This window comes from Podarcis liolepis (genome assembly GCF_965112155.1).
Source record: "Podarcis liolepis genome assembly, chromosome: 1".
In the NCBI taxonomy this organism is placed as follows: Eukaryota; Metazoa; Chordata; class Lepidosauria; order Squamata; family Lacertidae; genus Podarcis; species Podarcis liolepis.
This window is the reverse complement of record NC_139554.1, coordinates 27,521,913-27,537,756: the sequence shown is the minus strand read 5'-3', so window position 1 is coordinate 27,537,756 and position 15,844 is coordinate 27,521,913. Positions and strand designations below refer to the sequence as shown.

General features: G+C 45.6%; 1 protein-coding gene across 1 annotated transcript in view; it reads right to left on the bottom strand.

The window, feature by feature from the left end:
- The window catches only part of SEL1L (SEL1L adaptor subunit of SYVN1 ubiquitin ligase), a gene marked incomplete at its 5' end in the record, with an annotated part of 38,402 nt that extends 37,228 nt beyond the window's left edge, over positions 1-1,174 (bottom strand). The window contains 4 exon segments of the mRNA XM_083501575.1: positions 728-916; positions 919-1,095; positions 1,098-1,125; positions 1,127-1,174. Of these exon segments, the coding sequence (XP_083357701.1) occupies positions 728-916; positions 919-1,095; positions 1,098-1,125; positions 1,127-1,174 (442 nt within the window).
- Positions 1,175-15,844: the final 14,670 nt, after the last annotated feature.

Sequence of the window (15,844 nt, the reverse complement as noted above, 5' to 3'; positions counted from 1 at the left end):
GAGCGTGTGTGTATGGGACGTGGAAGAAAGGCAGAAATATTTCAATTTAAAAGTAATTTAGGAGACAGAAGAAAAGCAGCATTGGGCCAGCCATGGCCCCAAAGGTTGCATCTCTTGGTCAACCAAGTTACAACAGTCCCATTTTATTCACACATCTGAAGTATCTTCGCCCCACTCGCTAGCCCGAATCAGCGCACAGAGCTCAATTAACAAGACCTCTCCTTCCCTCGGGCTTACAATCTACCGCAAAACAAAAAAAGGGGGAGGCGGCAGCGGCAGCAAACTCAGGCACTAGTTTTTAGTTCCCTAGTGATCTACGGCAGGGTAGGTGCAAGCCAGCAAGCAGCTGCATGCAGCAGCAGCTGCTCCTTCTCCGGGGCAATGGATGAGAAGACCAGGCTGGTCTCCCCCAACTATTCCTCTCCAAAGTCACCGGGAAGCACAATGCCAGGTGCCCATATGGCGAAGGTGAAGCCTAATTTGACAAGGCACCGTACAAGCAATTTCAATGAGGGTGATGCTGACCCTGCAAGACAGGCGGGGGTGGGTGGGGGTGTAACGGGGGGGGGGGTTTCCCCCTGCTAAAGCCCCCCTCCCTCGGCCTCCCTCTCAGCACCTCTGTGGTGAAGACCGCCCCCCCGCCCTCTCCCAACCGCCTGTCACTCCCTCCCCCTCCCCAAACTCGGCCCCAGGAAGGCGAGGCCCCGCCAGGAGCGCCATTACTGACCAGCATCGGCAAGGCCTGGAGCCGATAACAACAACAACAACGCTAACGCCGCCGTGGCCCACAGCAGCAGCGGCGGCGCCGCGACCCGCCTGGCCGGCTCCATCCCTGTCTCCGAGGGTTCCTTCCCCCGCCGCGAGAAGAGACACCAACGCCGCTGCGCCGTGAGGGGAGCCCCGGCTCCCGCCCCGCCCACTCGAGCAACCGCGCGGCCAGCCAATCGCGCGCCACCGCCTCAGCAAGCCGCCCGCGCCAAGCCGGGCTCCTAGTGGCCAGCCGCCGGCGTCGGAGAACGCCGCGGTCCCATTGGCCGAGCCGTTCCTCGACATGGCCTGTCGGAATTGGACGAAAAGCCGCCGAGGCCGACGCTACCTGCCCGCCCGGCCAATTGGGTGCGGAGGAAGGAAGCCCCAAGGTTCGGCGCCCAAAGAGATTTTGTACGGAAAGCATATTGCTTCCGGTTTCTTACCGAAGTTCCCCACCCATGGGAGCCCGGCTAAATTAATGGAAAGCCGTGAGCCATGAAATATACCGCTGCTGAAGAGCACGATATCTAAAGGGAGCCTCTAACCCTCTCTTGTTTTCATGCGGGTACCTGTACTGGTGTCCTTCCACCACTTCTGCCCCTTACATGGAGGCTCCGACTAAGAGCAATCTTGAACCGGAAGTATATATATCAAGGACATTGAGACTATAGCCCTTTGATCACGCGGAGACCTCGCCTAACACAGGCAGGGCAATGCGAGCAGCAGGAACAGGAAGGACTACAATAGCCAGAAGGCATTGTGCGAAGGCGCGCGAGTGTATCGAACGCGTCCATCCAGGATACCCTTCCCAAGGGCCACGTTAAGGAAACTACATTACCCACAATCCCACAATGCCTGCAAATAATTAGAGAAACGAAGCCGTAGAGACACAAAAGTTTAGAGTCAAACTCCGTCGCCAGTAGAGATAAATAAGTGCAGTGATACACCCACTGTCTGAAACGGCTTTCTCTGAAAGCCTGGTTCTGAGCTTATACCAATAACAAACTTAGTTGGTCTCTAAGGTGCTACTGGAAGGATTTTTTTTATTTGTTTCGACTACGGCAGACCAACACGACTACCTACCTGTAACTGGTTCTTATCTAGTGAGGCTTGAAGTGACACCTTTCTAGGAATAATGAATAGTGAATTATCACCTTTCCTTGTGATAATACAGCATGCTGTCGTCCCCCGCCTCCCCCTCAAGGTAGTAGCAAAGGCAGAAGTCCACACTCTTTGCTTCTTCGGTATTTTTCATGTAGGGAAATATGCCCCTCCCCTTTAGTTTTGAATAGTTCACATTTCCCTTTCAGTGAAAATGGAAATATACTATATTTCATTATTAGCCCCTTGTCGCAGGTGGGCGGTGGGAGCTGTCCGCTGAGTGCGAAGGCAGTTAGCCGTCCACTTCAGACGTTCGTGCTAAACACGCAAATATTGGAGGAAGGCAGCCAGCGCCCTATGCGTTGGGCTGCGCGCCTAGCCCCCTCCAACATACATTTGGCCATCTGAATACCAGGATGAATGCATGCAAAGGCGTGTGGTTTTATCCATTTGCTGAAGACTTATTTACTCAAGAATCTGCTACTGCATTTAGTATTTGCGTTCTACCGTATTTTTCTGGCTTAATTATTATTATTATTAATAATACCCCGCTCATCTGGCTGGGTTTCCTCAGCCCCTCTTATTGTATTGAAAATCACCCTGGAATGTTCAATGTAATAAATTAATGAATATACTAAAAAGAAAAAGGTGGAGTTGGTGTAAAACATTCACCCTGGAACTACTTACTTCTGGGGAGAAAGCAATGTTGGAGCAGTTAAATGGCACAGGGTGCTTCCAGACTGTCACTGTTTCTCAGGAGGGATTCAAGCACCCAATGGAAATTTGGCTTGCACAAAGTGACCTGTTTCTTTCTTGCAGAAGAAACCTGCCTAAAAAACTAAATGAAGCCAACATAGGGAAGTGATGGGAAAATGCACTAAAAAGTGTGGAATGAATGAATGATTAATTGGATGATGTGTAATCTTCCGACAAGCAAATCAAGATGGGTACTCATCATTGTATAACTGCCAGGATGAGCAAATAAGAACAAATGCATAATAAAGACCAGATATAACTCTTGAGAATCCCATGGACTGCAAGAAGATCAAACGCATCCATTCTGAAGGAAATCAGCCCTGAGTGCTCACTGGAAGGACAGATCGTGAAGCTGAGGCTCCAATACTTTGACCACCTCATGAGAAGAGAAGACTCCCTGGAAAAGACCCTGATGTTGGAAAAGATGGAGGGCACAAGGAGAAGGGGACGACAGAGGACAAGATGGTTGGACAGTGTTTTCGAAGCTACAAACATGAGTCTGACCAAACTGCGGGAGACAGTGGAAGGCAGAAGTGCCTGGCGTGCTCTGGTCCATGGGGTCACGAAGAGTCGGACACGACTAAACGACTAAACATCAACAACACAATAACTTTACTGTGTACACTTCCCCCCAGCAAATCAGGATGAATGCTGAATAAACCGGAGGAGCGCATAAGCAACTTTTATATAGGAAACATCTGTGGAAACTGAAGTTTAAAACCAGAAACTGAATCAGCAACAACTCAGCAGAGATGTATATTGTGGCACACTACCCCAGTCTCCAAGCAGTGTGAGAGTCCAGGGGTTCCAGGCACTTACCCAGAGTGTGTGTTTCCTTTGGAATGAGGCATAGCAGAGATTGTCTTTATGATATATGATATATTGACACAAATGTACAACCTGAGCCTATGTTGGAAGGGCTCACAGCGTTAACACCCTAAGAGGGTCTTGCTTCTCCCACAGTCACAGTCCTCAATCTCAGTAGAAATCAATTGCCGCTCTGCCTCTCTTACTCCCAGGCTGCTGCTTTCTCCTTCAAGCATCTAGGTCTTATCAGCCCACTCTCAACTCTTGTCTTTGTCTTTCACAGATAAGGCTAAGCCATAGTTTAATAAACCATAGCTTAACAAACCAGCTCACTGTGTTAGGAAACTAATTGTACAAACTGCTGCAGTTTATTTAGTAGAACACTTCCTTTCAGAAGCTGGTGCATATTTACTGTTGCAGAGAAGAAGAAGAAAACTTCAACAGTGAGGGTTTGTCAACTTTTCAACCAGTCCCTGTAGCTGGATCTGCAGCCACTATCAAGCAACACCCCCCCCCCCATGCTGTGATCAAACTACAATTAAAGGCACAGCAATGAGGGCTGGTCAGAAAGCTGCAACTCCACATAGCACAGCCAGAAATGAGATTTTGGCATTTAGTAACAGTGGAATGGTGCATGTGAGATCAAATGAACATAAAAAGAGGCCTGCTGGATCTGGCCAATGGCTCATCTGGTCCAGCATCCTGTTCTCACAGTGGCCAGCCAGATCCCTATGGGAAGCCCCCAAGCAGGACATGAGTGTAGCAGTGACCTCCCCACTTGGTATAGAGAGGCATAGTGCCTCTGACAGTGAAGGTGCTGCAGGTGGGAGAATAGAGCTACTGCAGCAACACGTGGCTGCCCCTACTTCCATCTGTGAAGTCTTGCAGCTATTAAAGCCTCAGGGACCCTGCAAGAAAAAGAGGTCTGCTTGTCGCATAGCAGCAATTTCCCCAAGTTGATATGTACAAATCAGAGGAAGAAGCTAGGTTGGTATACCGACAGCACAGCCCTATGCATATTTACTCAGAATAAAGTCCCCTTGATTAAATGGAACATGCTTCCAAGTGTATATGCCATAGACACTGTATGGGATTGAAGCCTATCCATTGCCTGAGGCCTAGAAAAGGCTGGTTCTCATATTTAATGCTCTCCCTAACCACTGATTATCGTGCCAACTTTTATATGAGCAATTCCCCCCGTTTGTTTGAAATGAAATAGTACTGTGTCTTCTGACTCTCAGTTCTTTGGCGATTGGCAGTGGCAGGCAAAGCTCCAGGCTGCATATATTGTGGGAAATAATTATTTAATGGGAATCTATCGCTGAGAAAATAAACAAACATCTATTAAACTTTGTGGAACAAGATCTCATATTTGCTAAGCAGAGTAGCAGGGATTTTTATAGTTAGTGCACAGATACAGTGGTGCCCCGCAAGACGAAATTAATTCGTTCCGCAATTTTTGTTGTCTAACGAATTTTTCGTCTTGCGAAGCACGAAATCCCATAGGAATGCATTGAAAATCAATTAATGCGTTCCTATGGTCAAAAAAAGTCCAAACAAAGCCAAATTTGGTACAACAACAGTTTATTAACTGCTCTTTAAAGTCACACATACTGTAAAGAGCAGTTCGAAAATTTAAGGGAAAATAAATTAACTTTATAAACAAAACATGTCTTTGTTTTTAGTCAAAGAAAAAAGTCGCGAGACGTTTTCGTCTTGCGAAGCAAGCCCATAGGGGAAATTCGTCTTGCGAGGCAAATCGCGAACGGAAAAACCTTTCGTCTAGCGAGTTTTTTGTCTTGCGAGGCATTCGTCTTGCGGGGCACCACTGTAATTTTATTGTTTCCTCTCAATACGCTGAGCTCCTATAAAAGTGTGTGTATTAAACTGAGTGAAATTAATTAGCCGGCAGGACTGAAACACATTGTCAAATGGGCTTGAATTAACAAGTTCACAAAAGCAGAGGAATTACTACTCAACATCCATATTCACTGAGCAAGGTGGGGCAAGGGGAGGCAGCACAGAGATAAGGTAAAACAGAAACCAGTTATCAGCAACATGGACATTGTAAGGAAAAGTTGGGGATGCTTCTCCCAAACTTTACACTTGAGCAGTTGGAGTATGATTAGCTTCATTACTTCCCACTGCCCTCCCCCCCCCAATTTTTGGAGCCTACATTAACAACATTGAGGCCACTGAAGGTGGAAGAAGCCCTCAAGGTGGTATCCCTGTGGGCTCTCTGCACGACCCTGGGTGGAATCTTGTGCACTGTTTGGCAAAGATTGGGGGTGGCGCACAACCTTTGTAACAGTATTATATCTCTCTTTAGGTCGAAGCTGACCTCTCTGCCACAACGCAGGATCTTTTCATGCCCCTGAATCACAAAGGAGTTTCTTAAATCCAGTATATTGCCTTATACCACCCGTCTCTTCCTTCAGAAGAAGAAGAAGAGTTTGGATTTGATATCCCGCCTTTCACTCCCTTTAAGGAGTCTCAAAGCGGCTAACAATCTCCTTTCCCTTCCTCCCCCACAACAAACACTCTGTGAGGTGAGTGGGGCTGAGAGACTTCAAAGAAGTGTGACTGGCCCAAGGTCACCCAGCAGCTGCATGTGGAGGAGCGGAGATGCGAACCCGGTTCCCCAGATTATGAGATTACCGCTCTTAACCACTACACCACACTGGCTCTCACCAATGTTCAGATGTCTTTGGGAAACTTTTTTTATTTGGACAACGTGATCTTCCTTCCTTCCTTCCTTCCTTCCTTCCTTCCTTCCTTCCTTCCTTCCTTCCCATCAGTATTTATTGATATTAACTGATGCTTTGAATGGTGTCTTTATGGATCTTTGGTTGGTAATATCCATATTATATGTTGTACTCTGCCTCGTTATAGTCTTTATGAAAGTGTGGGTTCCTAATTCACATATAAATAAATAAGATGGGGAAAATGTCTAAGGCCATTTTCAGAATATTGCCTCTCTGAACTTTGGAATGGCTGGAACGGGAAATCTGTGACATCTCAAAAATTAAGCCAAGCCATTCCCGGGGTTCCGAAAAGTTCCATTAACTTCTCTATATGCCATTCTACAGGCCTAATGAACTGTTAGAGATGTTCAATAAATTCCTGTCTTAAGGGGGGGCTTAGTGTGGCTTGGCAGCTAGCCCGCTAGTAGTACAATTCACAGCTATCCACTAAATAACCATTTATTTTGCAAGTTCCCCGGAGAACCTCTTTAAGACTTAGGGCTACTTTTGATGTTTCTCTTTCAAAAGAATCCAGTGTGTATAATTGCACATCAAGAAATACATCAGTGTATCATAAAAACAGAGAGAACATCAGAACCCTTGGCGATGGGTCAGCTCAACAGCTCAGCTTTTTGTCTCTTAGCAATGGCCACAGGCGTACCTTAGGAAAGTTTACAAGCAGAGCATGTTGGTGACCATATTACACTCCTGATCAGGGTAGCAGTCAGACCTACACAGTCTCTGAAAATGGAGATTATACTTCTGCCAGTCATTTTTAATGTGTATACCACCATCTGCCACTAAGCCAGGTTCAAGGTCCTTGTATTAATTTACAAAGCCCTGTGCAACTTAGGTCCAGGGTGCCCCAGGGGCTGCCTGAACCTTATGTTGCAGCTTGCTCACTGAGATCACCTGCAGTAGCAGCATGGATCATTCCCTGAGTTGGCGAGGCTTATCTGACAACAGCAAGAAACAGTCCTGTGGAACTCCCTGCCAGTAGAGATTCAGTGGGCACCTTCTTTTAAACTCCTGCTGAATACTTTCCTATTCCATCAGGTTTGCAGGCAATTAAGAAAACATTTCCACAATACAGTGGTACCTCGGGTTAAGTACTTAATTCGTTCTGGAGGTCTGTTCTTAACCTGAAACTGTTCTTAACCTGAAGCACCACTTTAGCTAATGGGGCCTCCTGCTGCCGCTGTGCCGCCGGAGCACGATTTCTGTTCTCATCCTAAAGCAAAGTTATTAACCGGAGGTACTATTTTTGGGTTAGTGGAGTCTGTAACCTGAAGCGTATGTAACCTGAAGCATATGTAATCTGAGGTACCACTGTACTGTAATTAACTGATGTCTGATTTTTACCTTTTTATACGGTTTTTATTGTACAGTTTTATGTTGTAAACGGTTTTGATTTTTTAAATGAGTGGTGGTATACAAATATTTAAACAAACAAACAAACAAACAAACAAACAAATAAATAAATAAATAAATAAATAAATAACCTTTGCCCCATGGCAAAATTTGCCACTGCACATCAGGCAAGAACTATCTAAGCATCCTTGAAGAATTCAGTTTCTGTGAATTCTGTTCTGGTTTCTGCACCCCCTGGACTAACCTGTGGATTGGTGTGTACAGTGGTACCTCAGGTTAAGAACTTAATTCATTCTAGAGGTTCGTTTTTAACCTGAAACTGTTCTTAACCTGAGGTACCACTTTAGCTAATGGGGCCTACTGCTGCCGCCCCGCCATTGTCATGCGATTTCTGTTCTCATCCTGAAGCAAAATTCTTAACCCGAGGTACTGTTTCTGGGTTAGCTGAGTCTGTAACCTGAAGCGTATGTAACCTGAAACGTCTGTAACCCGAGGTACTACTGTACTTATGCTTTGGCTTTCACACTTCTCCGAATTTTGCAGTGCAATTCTTGACTTTGAAAAAGTACCAAAATACATTAGGAACATGCATTTTAGGATAAACATATGGTCAGAAATGTGTCTATTGTAGTTAAATAGTAAGTTTCATGCAGATTTTTCCTTTTTTAAAAAAAATAGCAAGAGTCATGCAGAAGTTGGATTGGATTCATGAATGAAACACATGTGAAATGGATGTGGACTAGAAATAAACTGATCTGTCCATCCCTATAACCCACCTTACATTTGTGCCTGGAAAAAAACTTCCCTGAATCTTGCTTTTACAGGAAAGTGTCAATCCTATCGGATTGCCTGGGCTACCACAGCAGCTAAAAGTAAGCGCTCTCTTGATTTTGATTGTAGGGACCAATTCTTGTGAACTGACTAATTCATTAAAAAACACAATCAGGTTTCATCAGAGTCTTCCTAATAATGGACACAGCTTTTACCACCCAGTGGCTACGTTTCCTGCCATCTCATTAACTTCCAGGCACAGAGCAGACTACAGTAATCCTCTCTGCTAATAACTTTTCCCACCTCCAGCAACATCTCTCAACTGTAATTTGATTCAGAAATGGACTTGCTTTCTAAAATTTGTTAAATGCAATGTGTTGCTTTGGCGCTGAATATCCTGATGCAGCGGGAAGTCAAGTCAAGCCATGCCAACCAACCAACCAACCAACCAACGAACCAGAGAACCCTAGGCAAAAGACTAGATGTAGAACCATTAACCTGGATCTCATTGGTGTGGGACTAGATTGCACTCTTATTACAAAGGTGTGGGGGAGCTAGAAATCCCTGTTTGCAAAGGCTAGTGAGCAGTGCGGAAGCATGGCAGAAGTAACATTACTAATTCTAGCTGCAGTTGCCAGCAGCTTGCTAGGGACTATTGTAAGAGTAAAATCCCGGTCCGCTTTTGATCACCAGGCCAAGGATGGAGACGTTGTGGTCCTTCAGATGTTAATGGACTTCCAATTTCTATCAACCTCATGCAACCACCATGACCACTGGGCAGGGATGTTGGGAGTTGTCATCCACAACATTTGGAAGGCCACAGAGTCCCCATCTCTGGCCTGATGTCAGGGACTGGACAGAGGAGGGAGAGGAATGGTGGATACCGCCTCCTCAGCCTGAACCTGCCAGAGAAGAGGGAGACAGTATAGATTTACAACAGGGGTTTGTGGAAGGTCACAGCTCCGAGGCTGCAGAGGGGAGAAGCTGGGAAATATTGGGAGGGGAGCAAGAAGGAGAAGAAGCACCAGGGGAGAGACAGCTGACAGACTCAGTGTCTTTAGAAAGCATTCCAGACACACACCCCTATCCCAGAACCCAGCGGGCATTGAAAGTAGGAGAACAGAAAGCTCAGAGGCAGAAGTCCCAGACCAGCCAGTGTAGGGATGATATAGAACAGAAGAGATGGAGGGGGTGGGGCTTTACTCAGAGCAACGGCATAACCGAAATCGAGGCACCTTTTCTAGACTTGGTAAGAGCTCTTCTTGTTTATCTGATTCTTGGCTGCCCATCATGGGAGGGATCAGATTCCCGGAAGCCTGACACCTAGGCAAAATCTTTAAGCAATGCCCTGCCCCTTCTTCCCTTACTTGAGTTTTTCTCCTAGCTCTACTGGCCATAACCTTGTGACTGGTTAAAGATAAAGGTAAAGTTACCCCTGACTGTTAGGTCCAGTCATGGACGACTCTGGGGTTGCGCGCTCATCTCGTTTTATAGGTCGAGGGAGCCAGTGTTTGTCCGCAGACAGCTTCCGGGTCATGTGGCCAGCATGACTAAGCTGCTTCTAGTGAACCAGAGCAGTGCATGGAAACGCTGTTTACCTTCCCGCCGGAGCGGTACCTATTTATCTACTTGCACTTTTGGTGTGCTTTTGAACTGCTAGGTTGGCAGGAGCTGGGACTGAGCAACGGGAGCTCACCCTGTCGTGGAGATTTGAACTGCCGACCTTCTGATTGGCAAGCCCTAGGCTCTGTGGTTTAGACCACAGTGCCACCTGTGTCTGTTATGACTAGTTAGTCTAAGGCAAATCTAACCCAGAAACCTGGATCCAATCCAGAATCTGAACCACAAGGATCCTAGAGACCTCATGACCTATTCCTTCAATTTTGGAATGGAGACGGCTCAGAAACTGCTCCATATTGCTTGAATACAGAATAATAATAGGCTTGTTAAAATGTGTAAGACTGAATCAGATAAGTGCTGAAGATGCAATGAGGTCGAGGGTACATTCTTTCATATGTGGTGGACCTGTAAAAGGGTAAAAGAGTATTGGGAAGTATTTTATAATGAATTGAAATAAATGTTTATAAGGACTTTCCCAAAAGAAACAAAAACAAAACAAAACCAGAGTCCTTTTTGTTGAGGATAATTCAGATGGAAATTCCCAGGTATCAAAAAAGGTTATTTATGTATGCCACTACTGCAGCCTGTCCTTTGTTAGCCCCCAAATGGAAAATGAGCGAGGTCCCAACTAAAGAAGAATGGCAACTTAAACTGCTGGAATATGCGCAGCTTGCAGACCTAACATATAGAATAAGATAACAAGAAGAACATACATTTAAAGAAGATTGGAAAATGTTTATTGAATATATGGGGAGAAATTGTGTACACTTGAAAACGTTGGCAGCATTAAAATAAATTCAACAGCGTAAATAAGTTTTGATGGATGTAATAATGGAATACTGAATGGTATAGTTTATATAAAATATGCAGAAATTTATGTTATGCAAAATGAACCATGGAAAGAGAAGAAGGGAAGTCACTGATATTAAGGTTGTTTTACGTGAATATTCTAAATTGTAAAACAGAAAATTTGATAAAAATTATATTAGATTTTTTTTTATTGAATACCAACAATAATAATGGGTAATAGTGGCCGGCAGGGTGGAGCTGCCCTTCCAACATCGCTGCTGCTTTCCTAGATGGGGTCCATATGGAGCTTGGGTGGGGGGCTGGGCAGGGATGAGCTTGGGGGCTGCACAAATGCTCCAGCGGGAGCACTAGATTGGCACTCTTGGTTTACTTTCCCCATGTGCACTGAAAAATGGCAGCTCTCTTTCACCAGGAAACAAGTGCTAGACCATAGCAGCAAGAGGAGGCTTCTGATGTTGCTAGAAAAGCAGGCAAATGGCATGGCCTCAAGGGTGATTTACTAAGCCCAAGGCCTTTTCCGGTCAACCACCAGCAAGGGTCAACTCCTGCAGACAGATCGCCCACCCATCCCAGCGTCTGAGTTGTCAGTGGGTTCCTGGAGGATGGGAGAGGGGATGGCGAAAGGAGAGGTCAGGTGTTGGGTCAGGGAATGCTTTCCAGGGCAAGCTGGCAGGCAAGGGCATACATGTTTCTTTCAAGTGCCTTTTCAAAGGGAGAGAAGGAGTCCTCTAATGATTTCAGAGGGCTGCGCGGCCACCTATGAGCAGCCTATTAAGCAAGGTCGCTGTGCAGGCTCCAGAGCTGCAGAGAGATTAAACAGAGCAACAGCAGGGTGGGAAATAATTGGGACAGGAGTAATTGGAAGGACTCTGGGATCCCCAGCTGATGCCTCATTTATTTTTGTCCCATCGAATGAACTTTTTCGCCGGTTTAAAACACCCACGCACACACATTGTAATTTGCATAACGGCGACCAGCCCATCTATTTTATATGAAGGAATGGGGTTTCAGTAGTCCTCACCCACTGTTCAACCCTGCTGGGACATATGCAGGCAAGATTCTTGGGCAAAAATATATCTGTAATCTTTATCAGTATTTCTCTGTATTGCAGTGAGACTAGGGTGGTTGGTTGGTCTGAATGACGATATCTCAAGTTCCCCCAACCCTGAGACTGTGGCTGCAAAAAAAGACTGCTGGAGTGGGTCAAACCCACAGGATAAGCTGAGTTTGGCAGATGCCCTTTTGTATGCAGGATTGGTACCGATGAATCATCGGAAAGGAAATCAGCTAAGGAAGAAGATGTGTCTTTGTTCTTCCAGAGTCTCCCCCTCCTTATGGTAAATGATGTCACCACGTCCTTCGTGAAGAAGCAGCAAGTTGAGAATAAGGCCACATTCACACCATGCATTCAAAGCACTGGGATACCACTTTAAAGTCATACCTTTCCCCAAAGAATTATGTACCGTATTTTTTGCTCTATAAGACTCACTTTTTCCCTCCTAAAAAGTAAGGGGAAATGTGTGCGTGCGTTATGGAGAGAATGCAGGCTGCACAGCTATCCAAGAAGCCAGAACAGCAAGAGGGATTGCTGCTTTCGCTGCGCAGCGATCCCTCTTGTTGTTCTGGCTTCAGAAATTCAGAATAATTTTTTTCTTGTTTTCCTCCTCCAAAAACTAGGTGTGTTTTATGGTCTGGTGCGTCTTATGGAGCGAAAAATACGGTAGTTTGTGAAAGGTGCTGAGAGTTGGTAGGAGACCCCTATCCCTCTCACACAGCTACAATTCCCAGATTCCTCAGAAAGAGGGATTGATTGCTAAACCAACTAAAACCAGAATTTTAGTTCTTGGAGGGGAATGGGCAGGTGGGAGGAGGTGTCCTAACACCACTGGGTGTGGATCTAACATAATATGATGTGTAAAGCAGCCCTTAACATTGCTCTCCTCTCCCAGCTGCAAACCAAAAATGTGCAGAAGTCAGAGCAGATTTAGCCATCCTGCATTTATGCTAGCAGATGTTTAGGGAAACAAATTATGGGATGTAATGAGCAAGGTTTTTGCAGGAAGGTTAAGTCTAAGATGCTAACAACTTTCAAAGGGACATGATTGGAAGTGTAAGGCTGATATATGCCAAATAGTGGAGGAATGCCCAAGAATCAGATTGAGAGAGAAGTATGTAAAATTATGGGATGTAGCCGCTTTAAGTAAATTAACATGAGCAGCATGGGTAAGACAGGGAATATAGAATGAGAATGGCTCTGAAACTGTATGGGGCTGTTTTATGCAGGGCTGGGGCACAAGACAAGATCAAGTACTGCGGTAGGAAACCGGTTTCCATTGCTACAGTTGTCTTATTCATTGCATTGCTTTCTTTTTTCATCTTTCAGTTTTGTGAGGCAGTCTTCCTTTCAATGTTTGCAGTTATTAAAGCTAGCATGGCTTTATATTATATATTCGCTCAAAGTATTATGCAGTTTAAAACAAGCAACGAAAACACACCTTCTGTGACTCGTCATTCCCAATGCATTTCGTCCCTCAACGAACCACGTGCTTGAAGCATAGGTGCCCACTAGATGGCAATGCAGCCTTAAGGGTGAGATTCCTAGCTCTTTGTGGGAAAGTGTTGGCGCTCAGCATCAGGGATGCCTTAAGGACCAATCTACAAGCACCATGTATTGTTCCAACCTTTAAATGCACCAAGTCCCCCCCCCCCCAAAGCCCAAACAACAATGTGAGAGACCTGGCTTTCAAATGGACCTATTGTGTGGTTTTTAAATGGATCTCAGTCTGCCAGAAAGTTTCCAGGCTGATCTTTCCTAAATTACTCACTGACATATTTTCAGAAGCAGCTCCTGATTTTTTTGGCTCAAGGTCGCATTGCATAGACACTGGATCCAACTCCTGGATATATGCTGCGGTTCTTTGCCTTGGAAAAATTCTCCTCCTGGGGCAATTCTGATAGTCATGGTTGATCTGTTTATGGCACTATAATTTTAGGGCCAGAGTCTTTTAGTTATTATTAGCTTTGGGATTCCGTTTCAGTTTTTATGTACATTACATGCACACTTTTAATGTTTGTTGTTGTTGCCTCTCTTGCAAAGATGAGATATAAACCAATAGCTAATTAAACATGGTGCATGAATGTTGAAGTGGCCTTTGTAAGATAAAGGGACCCCTGACCATTAGGTCCAGTTGTGGCTGACTCTGGGGTTGCGGCGCTCATCTCGCTTTATTGGCCAAGGGAGCCAGCGTACAGCTTCCAGGTCATGTGGCCAGCATGACTAAGCCACTTCTGGCGAACCAGAGCAGCGCACGGAAATGCCATTTACCTTCCTGCCGGAGCGGTACCTAATTATCTACTTGCACTTTGACGTGCTTTCAAACTGCTAGGTTGGCGGGAGCTGGGACTGAGCAACGGGAGCTAATTAAACATGGTGCATGAATGTTGAAGTGGCCTTTGTAGCTCTGCTTTTAACAGCTACTTGATCTACAGCATTTCCCAAACTTGGGTCTCCAGCTGTTTTTGAACTACAGTTCCCATCATCTCTGACCACTGGCCCTGCTAGCTAGGGATGATGGGAGTTGTAATCCAAAAACAGCTGCAGACCCAAGTTTGGGGAACCCCTGATCTACAGGAACTGGCAGGTGACCACATTTACCTGTATGTGGTGAAGCTTCAGCTGCTAAGTCTGGCTGATCATGTTGGTTTATTGCTTTATTAAATATGGATACACCACATCCCTTCCACCCAATTTGAAAATGTAAGCCTTATTCGCCTCACAGTTAAGCTGAGGTGTGTACACTTGACATACCTGTTGCACATGTGCTGGTGGATAGGAGTTTGGGGTGGTGGTTTGGAGGGGCAGGGAAACCAATCAGGTAATGCACATTGGATGAAGACATCCCCACGCCTCTAGGGTGTGCAGCAAGATATGTGACTTGAAACACAGCCACAGCCACATATTTTTTGCTTCTGTTTACATTTTCCAGTTTGTGCCTTTTGTCCCTGGCAACAAGTGCAAGGACTGACCTCACATAATTATATGAACCCAGTGCTCCCCTTCCCAGTTTCCGAATCAAGGTAACCACCCAACATTAAGATGAGAATATAATATGTAGCATGTTGAGCATTAAATATGCCATTAGAAATGCTGGCTCCTGCTTCTCTTTCCCTGGATTGTTATAATGAAGACACTTTGCTTTCGTATCCTCTCACTTTCCCACTGTTAATCCCAGACTTTCTAAAGGCTTATTGCCTTTTCAAGTCTTTGCATCTGATAAAGCAATTTCACAATGTAAGCATTTCTGAAAGTTTTGGAAGAATTATTAGCACTGGAATTCTAGCCTGAGGAGCCTTCTCTTTATCACACACCCATAGAAACAGAATGGCCAAGTACAACAGCAGCACTATATATCTAGTGCCTTAAAGCAGGGGAGGGGAGACTTTGCCCCCCAGATATTGGTAAGCAACCCCCAAAAACAAAACCCCAAAGCGCAGCCCAAGAGTGTTCAGCAGCCTCGTGTTTTGTAGCTGGAGTCAGTTCGGGCCCCGCCCTCCCAGGCAGGTGAAAAAGACCTTCAAGGAAGGAAGGAAGCAGGTCTTCGAGGACTCACAGCCAAGATGGTCTCTGAACAATGTTAGGGGAACAAGAAAGCCCATGGGTGGCAGAGAAGGACATTATTGATGTTATTCTTGCTATGATCAACAGAACCTAAAAGAGCATAGCAGCAATGTTTTTTGCTTCTCTCCCCGCTCCCCATGACATGTTTTCAATGGATGGATACATAAACTATTGTGTAAATAATCAGCCTTCTCCAAACTGGTGCCTTCCAAGTGTTTCCCATTCCGGATTGCAATTCCCATCACTTCCAGTAGGGGTGCCAACTTGGGCTCCAGGTTATAGCTGCCCAATGGAATCCGCGATGTAATGTGATGTGATTGCCAAGGCCTTGTGGGGCCTCAGAGACCATGTCTGAGGCCTCGCAAGACCTCCAACATGACTTCCGGTCTGTGTCAGAGCTTGCGCCGTGGGTGCCGAGCACCCACAATTTTTTTTGTGGGTGCCTGGGCCCCCTAAGCCCCTTATAGTTGGTACCTATGACTCCCAGCCAGTATTT